The sequence below is a fragment of the Corylus avellana genome, chromosome 4 (genome assembly GCF_965113065.1).
Source record: "Corylus avellana chromosome 4, dhCorAvel1.hap1.2, whole genome shotgun sequence".
In the NCBI taxonomy this organism is placed as follows: domain Eukaryota; kingdom Viridiplantae; phylum Streptophyta; class Magnoliopsida; order Fagales; family Betulaceae; genus Corylus; species Corylus avellana.
In genome coordinates this window covers 14,472,271-14,487,766 of record NC_142493.1, presented here as the reverse complement: position 1 = coordinate 14,487,766, position 15,496 = coordinate 14,472,271, and the positions used below count along the sequence as shown (strand labels likewise).

Genomic DNA, 15,496 nt, shown 5'->3' with positions numbered 1-15,496 from the left:
TACATGAAGTTACACCTCCTTATTCACCTAAATCTAATGGAGTAGCCAAAACAAAGAATAGAACTTTGAAAGAAATGATGAATGCTATGCTTGTTAGTTCCGAGCTACCCACTAACATGTGGGGAGAAGCCATTCTTTCGGCTTGTCACATTCAAAATAAAGCGCCTCATAAGAAAACCGGTAAAACTCCTTACGAACTTTAGGAAGGTCGTAAGCCTAGTTTGAAATACCTCAAAGTGTGGGGGTGTTTGGCAAAGGTTATGCTACCCGAACCTAAAAAGAGGAAACTTGGCTCTAGAACTTGTGATTGTGTTTTTATTGGTTATGCTTGCAATAGTTCATGTTATAGATTTCTTGTTATTAAGAGTGATGTTTTAGATTACAATACTATTATTGAATCTGAAAATGCTATTTTCTTTGAGAATGTGTTTCCTTTGAAAAATAAGGAAAAATTATTGCATGAACCTTCTTTTACTTCTAATGAAATTGTTGATGATATGCAAGAATTGAGGAGAAGCAAGCGAGCTAGAATGAAAAGGAATTTCGGTAATGATTTTATTACTTATACTATTGATGATGATCCGATATGTTACAATGAAGCAATCAAATCTATTGATGCACCTTTTTGGTTAGAAGCTATTAATAATGAATTAGATTCAATTATGTCTAACCATACATGGGAACTTGTTGAGTTACCTCCTAAGACCAAACCAATTGATTGTAAGTGAGTGTTCAAGAAGAAACTCAAAACGGATGGTACAATAGATAAGTACAAGGCACGCTTGGTGGCTAAAGGCTACAAGCAAAAGCAAAATGTTGATTATTTTGACACTTATTCTCCGGTTACTAGAATTGCATCTATTAGAATAATGTTTGCTATTGCTTCTATTTATAAACTTGTGGTACATCAAATTGATGTTAAGACTGCCTTTTTAAATGGTGATTTAGAAGAAGAAATTTATATGGAGCAACCCGAGGGACTTGTAATCCCCGGTCAAGAACACAAAATTTGTAAATTGGTGAAATCTTTGTATGGATTAAAACAAGCTCCTAAACAATGGCATGAAAAATTTGACAAAATGATGTTGTCTAATGCTTATTCTATTAACGTTGGAGATAAATGCATTTATAGCAAGTTTAGTAATAATGAAGGTATCATTATTTGTTTATATGTTGATGATTTGCTTATTTTTGGAACCAACATTAATGTTGTGCATGAAGCTAAAAGATTTCTTTCATCTAATTTTGATATGAAAGACATGTGTGAAGCTAATGTTATATTGGGCATTAAAGTTCTTAGAGATAATAATTGTATTACTTTATCTCAGTCACATTATGTTGAAAAGATGCTAAAAAGATTTGAGCACTTTGATTATTCACCTATGTCTATACCATATGATTCTAAAATACATTTGGTTAAGAATCATGGTGATAGTGTTTCACAAGAGAAATATGCACAAATCATTGGTAGTTTAATGTTCTTGACAAACTGTACACGCCCTGATATTGTTGCATATGCTGTCGGTAGATTGAGTAGATATACTCATAATCCTAGTATTGAGCATTGGGATGCAATCTCTAGATTGTTGAGATATTTAAAGGGCACAATTAATTATGGTTTGTCATATTATAGTTTTCCTACTATATTAGAAGGATATTGTGATGCTAACTGGATTTCTGATTCAAATGAACTAAAGCCTACCAGTGGCTATGTGTTCACATTAGCAGGAGGAGCTATATCTTGGAAGTCCTCCAAACAAACTTGCATAGTAAGATCCACAATGGAGGCAGAGTTAGTTGCCTTGGAGAAGGCTGGAACTGAAGCTGAATGGCTAAGGAGCCTTTTGATTGATTTGCCTTTATATGCTACCCAGTTCCACCTGTTTGTATTCATTGTGATTGTTAGGCTACCATAGCTCGAGCCAAGAGCAAGATCTATAATGGGAAAAGTCGATAGATCCGATTAAGGCACAATATTGTGAGGCAGCATATTGAGACCGGTGTAATATCCATGGATTTTGTGACGTCAGAAAGGAATTTGGCAGATCCTTTGACCAAGCCACTAGCAGGAAGGCTGGTGAGTGAAACATCGAGGGGGATAGGACTGATACACAAATGATGACACTGTGATGGATACCCAACCTCTGTGATTGGAGATCCCATGACTGAGGTTTAATGGGAAACGAAGTCATAAGTGATCATCGTATAGTACTGTCATTCTACTATCTTGTTAAGAAGATTATTGATGAGTCCATCCCTATGGTGTAAGACATGCAGTACAAAGATGCAGGGTGATTAAGGATGAGTTTAAAACTCTTAATGGTTCTATAGTCCCTACCTGTTGGGATGGAGTGTTTCCTGCACACACTCTTGATGGACACCACCTATGTGAGTGTGGAGGTGGTGCCGCTTCCTGGGTAGGTCTCTAGAGCACTCATGAAACCCAGGGGCGCATGGCCTGTATAAGGCGCCAACCCGCAAAACAACCCAATTTTTTTTATTCATTATTTTTTTTTTAGAAAGTTATGTGGGTGATAAGTTTGCTCAACTTATGGATTTGGTTAAAAGAGTCTAACTCTACCACAATTCATTAAGTTTCTACTTATTTATCCTAGGTGTGGTTAAAACTTTCGGGTATCACATCGATGCATGCTTTCAATCTCCTTTTACTCTAGTGTTTGTAACATATGGAGGATTGTTGTGATGTTACAAACATTGGTCATTATTTCTCATTGATAATTTTTCTCTTGACCGTTTGACATCAAGTCTTGTTATATGAATTTTATGAAAAAATATTTCATCTTACATTTTTCTAGCCGTTGGTAATTAAGTCTTTGATTTTCACCGTTTGTCATTTATTGATGGGCTTTAAAGAAAAAAATTCTTCTTTCATTGCATTTTAACCGTTGGCTTTAAGGAAAAAAACTCCTCTTTCATTGCTTTTTAACCGTTGGATTTAAGAGGAAAAATTCTTCTTCCATTGTTTTTGACCGCTGGTTATTAATGGTATTAGTAAAAGCAAGGAGCTCATTTTTTCTATATAAATTGAGCCCACCTACTAGCTCCAAGACTCACTTCTTTGCTTCCAAAGAAAAGGATCGTACAACATCATTCTTCTTCCAACAAATTTTATTTTCATTAGCCATTGAGCTATATTTTGGTCTCTTTTTTTTTGTGGGTTTGTCTCTCATCTTCGTTGATCAAAGGGTTGTTCATTTGATCTTCGTTACTTGGAAGTGCGTCCTTAATGAAGGTAGACACTATAGTCTAATCCTGGGAGGTTGCGTGTCAAGAGATCCAATCGTACCGAGTTATACACTCCGGGAGGCACAAAATCAACCTTTAAGGACAACGCTCTTGCGTGATTCTATAGCTTTGTGAGATTTTTCCTTGCTCTATTTTTTTTATTTATTGTATTATATTTATCTTATTGTTAATTGTTTGGATTAATATTATTTAGCATCAATACGAATTTTTGCACCATCCATTTAATTTTACAACATCCTGTCTGTATGAGATTAGTAGTCACATAGAAATAGACTATTTGTAAGAATAATGTATTACCAAACAAATAAATAACTATACTTAGAATTAATTAGTCCATTTCAAGGGTCTAAAATAAGTTTCTTAGAGCATTTTCAATAGAGGAGCCATATTTTTATGTAAAATAACTTCTAAAAACTCATTTTTATCTAGTTTAGCTAAGCTATTTTTAAATGTCTCTACATCCGATTAGCTATATTTCTATCTATTTTATTAAAATAATATTTTATTTTTAATTTTTTTATTTATTTTAATTCAAAAAACTATTTCCATGAAAAAAGAAACCAAAAACAACCGATCACCCCTTGAAAAGTGGGAAAATATTTGAGAAAAAGAGAAAACAGGTGAGAGAAACAATAAAAAATAAAATAGCTCCCTTAAAAAGTGCTGTTACATTTAACTTGTTTTTTTTGGCTCTTCCAATCAAATATCCATTTTGTGTTTTTTTTTGGGCTAATACAATGTAGGGGTATTTTGCAAATTTAAAAAGTTATTTTAGATAAAAGTAACATTTGGCTCTTCCATTGTGAATGTTCTAATTTTATCTAAAATAGTTCTTCAAATGTTTAAAAAACTCCTTACATTGGATTAGCCAAAAAAAAGAAAAAAAAGAAAAAATGTAAAATAAATATTTGATTGGAAAAGCTAAAAGAAAACGTAGCAGCACTTTTCAAGGGAGCCATTTTATTTTTTGTTTTTTCTCACCTGTTTTCTCTTTTTCCCAAATCTTTTCATACTTTTTCTCTTGCATGTTCTCTTTTTTCTAAAACTTTTCTCACTTTTAATAATATTTAAATGATATAAATAAAAATATAGCTAAAGACCTTTAAAAATTCATTAACTAAATTAAATAAAGTGTATTTTAAAAAACTATTTTGCATAAAAATTTGACTCTTCCGGGAAGCCCTTACATAGCAAGTGGGATCGTGTACAAACGTGCCTACGACAGCGAGTCTGCGACCCAGAAGAAGGTTTAAATTAAAATTGAATTGTCCTAACCTAATAAGCGGGAAAACTGACTCAAAATTGAAAACACTAAGCACACGCCCTTGAGAGAAAAAATCGAAAATGATGAGAGCCACAGGCGGTGGCCGCCGCCGCCCAAAGGAGTCGCTCAATCCACCGCCGCCTCCTACCCCGCAGGAGCACCTCCGCCAGTTCGGACGAGACTCGGACGCCAGCTTCGCCAGCAGCCGGCCCTCCTCCGTCGGCATGGGCCGCGCCCCCTCCGCCGCAGCCTCCTTCGAGCTCTACAAGGACCGCTCTCTCCAGCAATCGGCCATCTCCACCATCAACTCCTACCTCTCCTCCCTCTCCTTCCCTCCCCTCAAAACCCCCTTACCCTCCGCCAAGGAGATCATCCAAACCCTCCATTTCCTCCTCTCCCGCCTCGACTTCTCTTCCTCCAAGCTCGAAGAAGACCTCCCCTCTCTCCTCAAGTCTCTCAACTACCCCTTCAAATTCAACAAATCCATTCTCAAGTCCCCCGGCACTCCGCACCAGTGGCCCTCTTTTCTAGCCTTGATCCACTGGCTCGTCCAGATTGCGCTATTCAAAGATCATCTCTCGTCGCCCTCGTCGCCGTCCGAATTTTCCGACGGCGACAACGATGAGATGAAGGCCTACGTCCTGGAGAGTTACTTGCACTACATACACGGAGACGACGACTCGGTGGACGCCTTGGACGGCGTTTTTGTGGAGAGGCTGGAGAGGAAGAAGGAGGACTTGAGGGAAAGTGTGGGGGTGTTGGGCTCCAATGTGGGGGAGCTGGAGGCCAAGGCAGATGCGCTGCGGTCGGGGCCGTCGCAGAAGGAGGTGCTGGAGAAGGAGAAGGGGCTGCTGGAGGAAGACGTGAACAAATTCCGCACCATAATTACGGAATTCTCAGAGAGGGTCGCGGCGATGGAGAAGGTGCTGGAGGATAAGGAGAGGGAGTTGGAGGCGAAGGTGGAGGAGAGGAAGAGGATTTGTGAGGAGAATGAGGAGCTGAAGAGGAGGGTGGAGACGCAAACGGTGAATGCGAGGGACGTGGAGAGGATGAGAAGGGAGTTGCAGGCCTTGGAGAGGGATGCTGGGGAAGCCGAGCTGGCCAGGAACGCTTGGGACGAGAAGTGCTGGGATCTTCACTCCACGCTTGACCACAAGTTTAAGGAGCTCGAGGCGCTTGCCATGCAATGCAACCAGGCTATGAGGAGGTTTGCTTATTCTGTATCTATTTTTGTAGTTCAAGTAATGATTGATATCTAATGAACCATTTGTAGCCTTTCTATTCCCATCAAGTGAATAAGCAACTTTCCTACTGCTTGTAGCGAGAATAATTGTCAAGTGATGTGAAATGTCTGCCAAATGTTCCAAGTGTTCTTCCCTAGTTCGTTAAGATAGATGTTTGTGATAAATTTTGCTCAACCTTGATTAATCACCCACAACCTTGATTAGCTTGTCAAGTGATAGTGCAGTGATTATTTCTTTATCTTTATTTATTTATTTTTGTTTTTTGTTTTATTGATACCTTATGCAAACTCCCACCCGCTATGGTGCTGTGATTGCAAACCCTGATACAATACAACTGCTATATTTGTGGTGGTTTTAGGTTAAAGATTGATAACGATTTTCAGTATGTACTGAATGCCAAAGGGTCAACACCTACTGAGATAATGGGGATTGATTACAAATCAAAACTTCAGCCTGCACTTAATTCCTATGCTGATGAGATACAGAAGAGTTCTATGGCGAAATTAGAAGAATTGATTTCCCTTCAGCAACAGTCGAAGGAAAATGCTGCTAAGATTGAGGGAAAAAGAAATCATGTAGCGGAACTTCAGTCCCTCATCAATGAAGTAAGTGCATCAGGACTAGGTCTTTGCGCTATGATATTGATAAGTGGATACTATACTTTTTCTACTTATTATGTTCTATAGGTACTCATTTACATACTTTCATAGAATGTTAGTGATAAACAACTGATATTTGCACAATTGCACTTACTCCACTTAGGGCAGGAGAATACCACAAATTGACTACAAAAATACTCTGCTACCTATTTTATCTCAATCTTCTACACTTTATAGCAAATTAAACCTAACTCCTACTACAAAACAATCTCTTAATCCAAATTCTACTACAACTTAACTATTGCTCGTAAGAGTTTATTTAATCTTATAAGAACTCTTCTAAACAACCAACTGGATTACTACAACTGAACTATTGCTCATCAGCTTATTGACTCCTACAAGGACTCTTCTAGTCCTTCGTATCTAACATTCACCCTTGGAAGTTGAACCTTGTCCCCAAGGTTACGAGCCTTCGCCAACCCCTCTTCCTCCACTACAGGTTCTAGGCATTTCAAATGCTTTCACGGCGGCTGTCCCTTGGGTGGCTTCTCTTCCCCCTCAACCTTTGATTAGGGGATTGAAGAGAGGAACTTAACTAGCGTGTGGCTCTTTTTGAACTCTCTCTAGAACTGTCTGTCGATTGGCCTTTTCACCCTTCCCCACCACCTTAGAACTCTTGCAATTGTTTGTAACATCCTCAACCCCTTCAACCCTTTTAAGGTGCGTGCTGGACCTTGCAAGCACAATCCTCGCAATGCATGTATACTCAGATCACGATCTATTGAAGAGCTGGTGGCTGAGATTGATCTTTGGCCTCCTTGGATTCTTTCCCTCCTTTGGTTTCTTCTTCTCCATTTTCTTTCCAATGCCAGTCCCACTTAAATGGGGTCATTTGTGATGAAATTGTGAAGTACTGAAAGTTCAAAAGTTATATGGCCTGACATAACTCTGAATTTTGAAGCTCATAAAATTCTTCGAAGTAAGGAGAGGATGAAATTGTAAAGTACTGAAGTTCAAAAGCCAAATTTTATACATTTGATTTGATTTGATTTTATTTGTATCCATGAAATCTAAGTCTCAAATGCCAAATTGAATATCATTTTTGGCAACAAACTGCCTGTTATGACCTTCTAGGAAGTGTGGTATCATTGCTTTGGCTGACGGGAAATTGGAGTGCCATTGGTGAAATGCTGGTGCAAATGGCTCTACATGAAACTACTGACCATATCAAGTTTTTTGGAGGATGAAAGACTCAAGAAGCTGTTAAGTAAAACTTCAAATTATTAAAATTTATGAGACTTGCCAGTTAGTAGGCATTACATGAAGCAATGGCTGATTGAGATGCGGTGGACTGTTCTCAAAAGAGTTTCTTTGGGTTGTCATGAATCAGGTTGCATTTATTATGAAGGGAGTTATGTGCTTGTGTGTTGTGATTTATGGTTTTCTAGTTGTGTTTGACATTTCCCTAAATGTGTCCCTGTTTGTAAAGATACAAGAAAAACAGAAAATTACTAGAAATTTTGGAAGACAACAACCACAAGGTCAAATGTAATTTGTTGAATGATGCAACTCTTTTTACCAGGCTGTTAGCATCCGAAGTCAAGTGTTGCAGGAAACTAGTTAATGATCAAATTAAGGCCTTAGGAAGGTATATAATCTTTGCAATAAAATGAAAATATCTCCTATGGCCTGGAATGTATGTGTACCAATCAATTACGTTGGACAAAGATTATGGTTTTGGATGATGTTGATTGGCAACAAAGTATGCGTGTAGCTGATGCCAGAGTGAATTAAGTATTTGCTCAACTCAAAGATTATGGTTTTGGACGATGTTGATTGGCAACAAAGTATTGGTGTAGCTGATGCCAGTATATTAGAATTAAGGCTTTGCTCAGTTGATCTGAATCCACTTCATGACAAGGTCTGTGGAAGTTAAATACATAGATCCACAGGAAAGCATTACATAAGACTCCAATGCCCATCTGCTCTGGACTTATAAGGATACTTATTGGTGTTCAATGTCACTAAACCAATTGATGGATCAGAGGAAGCTGCTGTTCTGTGTTGGTTTCTTGTAATTTTGGAAAGGAAAGTACTTTAACAATTTAGCCTGTTAAGATTCTGTTGCTTTGACTGACTTTCTTCAAATTTTTTACCTAAGAAATATCTTTGAAACATTTACTTCTTACTAAACGATTCAGATTGAAGCCATAAAAACTGAGTGTCAAAGCACAGAGTATCCTGCATGGTTGACCATACCTGGAAATATTTTTCAGAAAAGATGTGACTTTTCTGGGCGGTATGAATCAATCTTAATGGTTTTGAAAATAGTCCAATTTGCAAAAGCACCATTAGATGGTGAAGAGAATGATAAATCCTGTGAATAATATGTTGTAAAAAAAAGGAAACTGGTTGGATGTATTAACTTAATGTTAGAAATAGGAATTACACTGGGAAACCAATGGAAATTAGTAAATTACCTTTCAAAGTGAATGGAAAGAATATTGGGAATGAAGCTTTTCACAAAGAGGTTGCCTTTTGGGCAGTTTAAAGACCTCTTTTTTGAAGTGGTGTTACCCTCTTGGAAGAAACCATCATGGGACCCCCTTATTTCACTACAAAACCTCAGCTCTGCCTTTCTCTTTGCTACCCCATCCTTCCCAAACCACCCTGCCAGTCATTTTGTTTTTGTTTTTTCTTCTCCGCGAACTAGAAAGAGATTACTTTGTGAAGGACGATAGTTTGATGTCCATATTTTGCTGCATAAATAATTTTACTTGCAGTTGGAAGCTCAGTTGAACATGCTGAAGAAGGAAATACAGGACTACACTCACAGATGCGCAGCCGAAGCTAAGAAGATAATGGAGGAAGTTCAAGAAGAGGCTCATAACTTAGATATTGTGGAAAGAGAAGCGGCAGAGGTTCTGAAGGTATTGCCTTCTATCTTGCTTAGTAAACCGTTAAGGCATTAAATTGCTGAGGATGATTTTCAAAATCTTAGGGAAGAACAATTTTCTGGGTAAACACTTCCTTTTTGTAAAGGCAGATATGGTCCTATGAAGTGGGTGGGGCTTTCCCCTTTGATATGATTACTCTACTCATCTATATAACCATTTTTCTATGTCCTACTGAAATTTTTATGTTTCTGTGAAGACCTCTGAGTTGAGGTTGCAGGAAGCAATCAGAGAAAGTGAAGAAGAAATTCAGATGCGTGCTCGTGAACTGTTTACGATGGTTGATGCAGTCTCAAAATACAAAGAATATGTGGAGTCCAGAATTTCAGAAATGAAGAGTGAACTTGCAGAAACTGCTGTTGCCGTTTCAGATGCTCACAAGGGTTCCTTGCCTGCACAATTTCGAATGTTTTAAATGTAAATCCCTGAACTTAAGAAAACAAGAAGTTTGTAGACAACCCCCCCCCCCCCCAAAAAAAAATATTTTCTTTTTCTTTTTGGGTTAATACACATGCTGTAGCCAATGTTTATTGCCTTACTGCCTTTGTTTTGTCTGGTACAAGCATCTATGTGAAGTCAATCTTTTTTGTTAGGGATCTGTACTGATTTCAAACTGATGTATATATAGTTATTTTGTCCCTGATTAGTTTTCCCTTTATTTGTCTTATTGACTATGTGCTTTTTTATTGGTAATTAAATCTCATTTGGTGTTGGGGATGGCATTCCAATGAAGCATTTGGATTCATTCAGATTCATATTTATTATTTAGAGAGCTCACCAGGAAAAAGTGTCAAAAATCTAAGGAGAAGATTTTTTTTTTTTCATTGTGTTCATGGCTGTAGATCATAATTGAACAGTTTCGGATCACCAAATTGAGAGATTCCAGAATATGATGGGGGGTCACTTGAGACCAATTGCACCAGAAACTGGTTCATGCTTTTGATTCCAAAGACCTTATCTAGCAAGTAATTTTCACGTTGAAGTTTGATATTGATGTGGAAAAAAAGTAGGCTAATGCCCAATTGAAGAAAAGGTCCACTCTCCCAAAAGGCCGAGAAAGCCTTAAAATACTATGGAGGTTCAAATTAAAGACACCCTCTCTTGAAACTATGGTACATTTCCTCACCATCAAGGGTGGTGGTTCAATGGCTCAAGAAAATTTTTAAAGTGGTTAGGTACATTCTAGGGCATGGATTTGAATCTGACAATGGTAATTTTTATGCTTGATTAGTGTAAACCATCTTTATTTTTATTGATGCCTTGGTGGAATTCGGTTAGGATATGATTCAGTTGAACTTGAGGGAGTATCAGTGGTTCCTACTGTCTAGGTATGTACGGCTCCCAGTAGGTAGGTGCTACTATGGTTACGCTTAAGTAAAATAGCAACAATTGCTCTCCCCTGCCTGTCTTTTTAATTAGAAAAAAAGATACGTCTCCTCCCTCAAGAAAACTCTTTAAGACATTTGAAGACAACGTAAAATAGTTGTTTTGAATTAAATTAATGTATTATTTACTCTCCTAATTCTCATATGTTACATATTTATTATGCAAGTCTCATAATTTTCATATGTTACATATTTATTATATAACTCTCCTGATTCTCATAAGTTACATATTGATTATGTAATTCTACTAATTCTCATATGTTAGATATTGATTATACAACTCTCCTAATTCTCATAGGTTACATATTGATTATGTACTTATTGTATTCTTGGCCTCATTCAACTATATATAAGTCATTTTATTGTACAATTCCTATCAAGTGAAGAAAACATGTAGCCAAGAAAAGGCTTTGACGTGTAGACGTAGGCCATAACCTTAATCTGTATTTTTCTTCCTTGTTTTCTCTCTTTATATTTTTTATTTACTTTAACAAAAACTGTTTCTATTCTTTTTATTATTATTATTATTTTTTCTTTTGAACAAAATCACTAACTTGACTATCGGAGGCTCTCCTATTGGCTTCAAGCCAGCGCCACTCCAGTGATTCTCTCCTTAATTTGCAGGTGACCCACAATTTTTTAATTTAGATGTGTGAAATTTGGTTATCTTCTAAGTGGTCACAATATGATGCAAGAAATCCTTGCTTCCTGATGATATTATACGTAAAAGATTTCTTAGAGAAATAGAATTTGGCAGAATAATATTATCAGCCTTCTCATTGAGCTTAAATAATGAAAGAGTTACAATTACAATCAAACATCAATCTTAACAAGATAACTATTTACAATAGAAGACTTGGTACACTAGAGAGATCTAATCAGAAATAATTACAAGAGAAGAGATTGAATACAAACATATGACATTCTGTTTGTATTTAATGATAGAAGAGAAGTTAAGAAGAAGTAGATGTCTCATGATGATGGATCGTTCCTGGGATTGTGCTCAAACACATTAGTGCCTGCGCTCGATTGTACTCGGATGATGGATCGTTTTGGTACTATGCTCATGCCTGCGCTCGATCCTCTAAAGTATGCGCTCGAGCACAATGTGTTGCTGGAACATCTGCTGTGATAACAGCAGGATCATCAGTTAGCTTAACATGCCCCCTCAAGCAAAAAGGGGATGGAATCACTTTGAGCTTGGACTTGAGATAAAGAAAACGTGCTGAAGATAATCCTTTGGTAAAAACATTTGCAATTTGATCTGCTGTAGATATAAAGGAGACTTTGATATCTCTGTTAAGTACTTTTTCTTTGACATAGTGATAGTCAACTTCTATGTGCTTTGTTCTAGCATGGTAAACTGGATTGGCAGCAAAAGATAGGGCACTCACATTGTCACACCAGACAACTGGAGCAATTGGGAGAGAGATGAATTTCATTAAACATAATTCTTAACCAATACTGTTCAGTGGTAGTAATAGCCATAGATCGATACTCAACCTTGGTGCTTGATTTAGAGACCACTGGCTGTTTCTTGGCACTCCACGATACCAAGCAATCACCAAGAAACATAGCAAAACCAGATGTGGATCTTCTGCCATCAGGGCATCCTGCCTAATCTGAGTCACATAAAGCATTTAGTTGGAGAGTAGTCTTGGAGTAAAACAGGCCATGATCAGATGAGTTCTTAAGAAACCGTAAGACTCTCTTGACTGCTGACTAGTGAGTGGCAGTGGGATGGTGCATGTGCTGGCAAAGCTGGTTCACTGAGAAAGCTACATCATGTCATGTCAATGTACAATATTGCAAGGCTCCTATTACACTTCTATATTTAGAGGGATCAAGTAATGCTTCGCCATCCAATCTGGAAAGTTGGGAACCAGAGGAACAAGGGGACTTTGCAGGCTTTGCTCCTGTCATGAGTTATGTTGAGAAGCTTAGAGATGTAGAGAAGGGTTGTTTCTTACTTTTGCCCAATTAACATGACTTACAAAGGATACTTTTATTGATATTTGAAACTGAAACATAATTTGAAAATAAAACAGGGAGATTGTTATCTCTAACAATTCAAGTAACTACATCACTAGCAGGAGGGCCTAACCTAAAGTGCCATACTAAAGAAGATGTTCTTATTCCTAACAAAGCTATAAATGACTTGCTGCCTTTGTGAGACTTCTTGCCTAACCGTAGAGGATAGATGCCATTCTCACTCTTCCCCTGCAGGAGGATTGTTCTGGTTTGAAAATCAATGATATAGAAATTAGAGGATGTCAAAATAAAGAAGCAATCATTATCATGACAAAATATTTGAATGGAAACAAGGTTTGCAGCAGAATGTGGACAATGCAAGACATTATTGAGTTTAAAAGTAGAGTTAGAAGAGTGAAGAGTTGTAGAACCAGAATTGACTATGGCAAGAGCTATTCCGTTCCTCACAGCAATAGTTTCATTGTTTTGGAAGGGTTGCTGGATGTTGAAGTTCTCTAAGTCTTGAGTGATGTGTGCATTGGCTGCACTGTCATCATACCACTGTGGATCTTCATAGGTAGTGTTGGATTGAGCCACCATTGCAGCTAGTTGAGGAGGTGGATGTCTCCCTTGGAAGGAATAATCCATCCTATGGTAGCAATCCAAGGCTCGGTGGTTTACCTTCCCACATATTTGGCATGGAACTCGAGGAGCAGAGTTGAAGGATGTCTGACCTGAGTTTGGTTGTGGTAGTAGTCTAGCAGAGGTATTGTATCCAGAAGAGGTATTATATCTTGGAGCAGGAGAGGTATTGCACCTTGGTGCTGTATTAGAATTGTTGTTGTTGAAGAACCTGGTAGTAGTGGTCTAGGGTTGAAGTTTCCAGCAACAGGACAAGGTGGTCTAGGGCTGAAGTTCCTTGCTGGAAACTTGGTAGGGTATTGTCCACTTCCTCTGAAGGATTTTTGTCCTTGTTTTTGAGTAAGCAAGGCAAAAGTTGAGGTGTCTACAGATGATGCTTCCTACTGATTCAGTAGTGTTTCATGATTGACAAGCTCCTCTTGAAAATCATCCAGTAAGAGTTGTTTCTCTCTGGTTAGCAGAGAGACAGTAGTGACAAAGGTATTGAAGGAAGGATTGAGGCCATTAAGGAGAAAAGAAATCAGATCCTCATCAGGAACAGGTTTCCCTATTGCTGCTAATTGATTAGACTATACCTTGGCTAATTGAATATACTCTGAGCAGGTCAAGGAGCCTTGGTGGAGACTCAGCAATTGTCTTTTGAGATTGGCAATTCGAGACCTAGAATCATTAGCAAACTTAGTTGCTAAAGTGGACCAGACTTGTTTGGAAGTATCAAGTCCATAAATTGTGGATAGAACTTTCTCAGATAGTATCAGATTGATCCAACTGAGGATACACTGATCATTTTTGTTCCAGATGGTGAATTATGTATTAAGAGTTTCCACACCTTTGTCATCTGTGATCAGTTTGGGAGGGTGTGGTTCAAATCCATCAGCTATGCCTAACAGATTATGGGTGCGCAGGATGGGAAGAAATTGTGTGGTCCAACCCAGGTAGTTTGGACCTTCAAGCTTTCCATAAAATTGGGGAAGTGTAGGTGGAGAGAAGGTTGATGCAGAAGAGGATGCCATTAAAAGACAGATTGGTGAAAGTAAAGGAAAAAAAGAAGTAGAAAAGGAAATTTGGGGCGTGTGCCTACAATGGCTCTGATACCATAAAAGATTTCTTATAGAAATAGAATTTGGCGGAATAATATTATCAGCCTTCTCATTGAGCTTAAATAATGAAAGATTTACAATTACAATCAAACATCAATCTTAACAAGATAAGAGTGATAAGATAACTATCTAAGAAAACTATTTACAATAGAAGACTTAATACACTAGAGAGATCTAATCAGAAATAATTACAAGAGAAGAGATTGAATACAAACATATGACATTCTGTTTGTATTTAATGATAGATGAGAAGTTAAGAAGAAGTAGATGTCTCATGATGATGGATCGTTCCTAGGATTGCGCTCGAGCGCACTAGTGCTTGCGCTCGATCGTACTCGGATGATGGATTGTTCTGGTACTACGCTCGTGCCTGCGCTCGATCCTCTGAAGTATGCGCACAAGCGCAATGTGTTGTTGAAACATCTACTGTGATAACAGCAGGATCATCAATTAGCTTAACAATAAGATGCTTGCTGCATGGCACTTAATGGAGCACATTTCTTTGTCAAAGGAGACCGTATTGAATTGTTTTGAAGGACCTTCTGTAATGGTTCTTCGTATTTGGATCTCTCTTTTGGGCTATGGATGATGCGAACCTCAATCGACACGCTTTGAGACCCAACAAACAATATTGGAAATTAACCCAAGAAAGCTAAAAATCAGATTTTTAGATAGAAAACCCCGACCCAACGTTTATAAATGAAACGCGAACCAAAGGTATAAAAAGTAACAACCTTCGACCCAACGTTTATAAACGAAACGCTAACCGAAGGTATAAAGTTTGAACGCCACAAGGAAGAATCCTTGATAAGTTCACAAGTTCTCTGAAGAACTAATAGAAGAAGCAAACCTCACTTTTTGTATTTTCATTCATGATGTCTATTACAATGAGTGCATGCTATTTATAAAGCATGGCTGAAAATATGACTCCCTACTTGCTATGGAAGGAAATTAAATTGGTTCCAACATTGGAAAGTAAATAAAGTAAAAAAGGACTAACTAATAAAAGCCTAAAATTAAGGTTGATTTGGTCTGAAATTTGCAGCTCCTTCATGCCAAAAATAGACTAA

At 37.8% G+C, this 15,496-nt stretch overlaps 1 protein-coding gene and 1 pseudogene across 1 annotated transcript; both read left to right on the top strand.

Annotated features, from left to right (window-relative positions):
• The first annotated feature begins 1,259 nt into the window (after positions 1–1,259).
• Positions 1,260–1,916, top strand: LOC148586360 (secreted RxLR effector protein 161 pseudogene; annotated as a pseudogene).
• A 2,648-nt stretch (positions 1,917–4,564) lies between these two features.
• LOC132179868 (kinetochore protein) lies at positions 4,565–9,966 on the top strand. The gene is made up of 4 exons (XM_059592659.2): positions 4,565–5,738; positions 6,134–6,380; positions 9,158–9,304; positions 9,528–9,966. The coding sequence occupies exons 1-4, from the start codon at positions 4,612–4,614 to the stop codon at positions 9,741–9,743; spliced, it is 1,737 nt and encodes a 578-aa protein (XP_059448642.2). The 5' UTR covers positions 4,565–4,611; the 3' UTR covers positions 9,744–9,966.
• The last annotated feature ends 5,530 nt before the right edge of the window (positions 9,967–15,496 follow it).

What these genes read in the sequence shown, in the direction of transcription:
- LOC132179868 (XM_059592659.2), top strand. Translation starts at nt 4,612, where the DNA reads ATGATGAGAGCCACAGGCGGTGGCCGCCGCCGCCCAAAGGAGTCGCTC. An exon ending in TGCAACCAGGCTATGAGGAG is followed by an intron (nt 5,739 to 6,133) that starts GTTTGCTTATTC and finishes TGGTGGTTTTAG; the next exon opens with GTTAAAGATTGATAACGATT. An exon ending in TTCAGTCCCTCATCAATGAA is followed by an intron (nt 6,381 to 9,157) that starts GTAAGTGCATCA and finishes TTTTACTTGCAG; the next exon opens with TTGGAAGCTCAGTTGAACAT.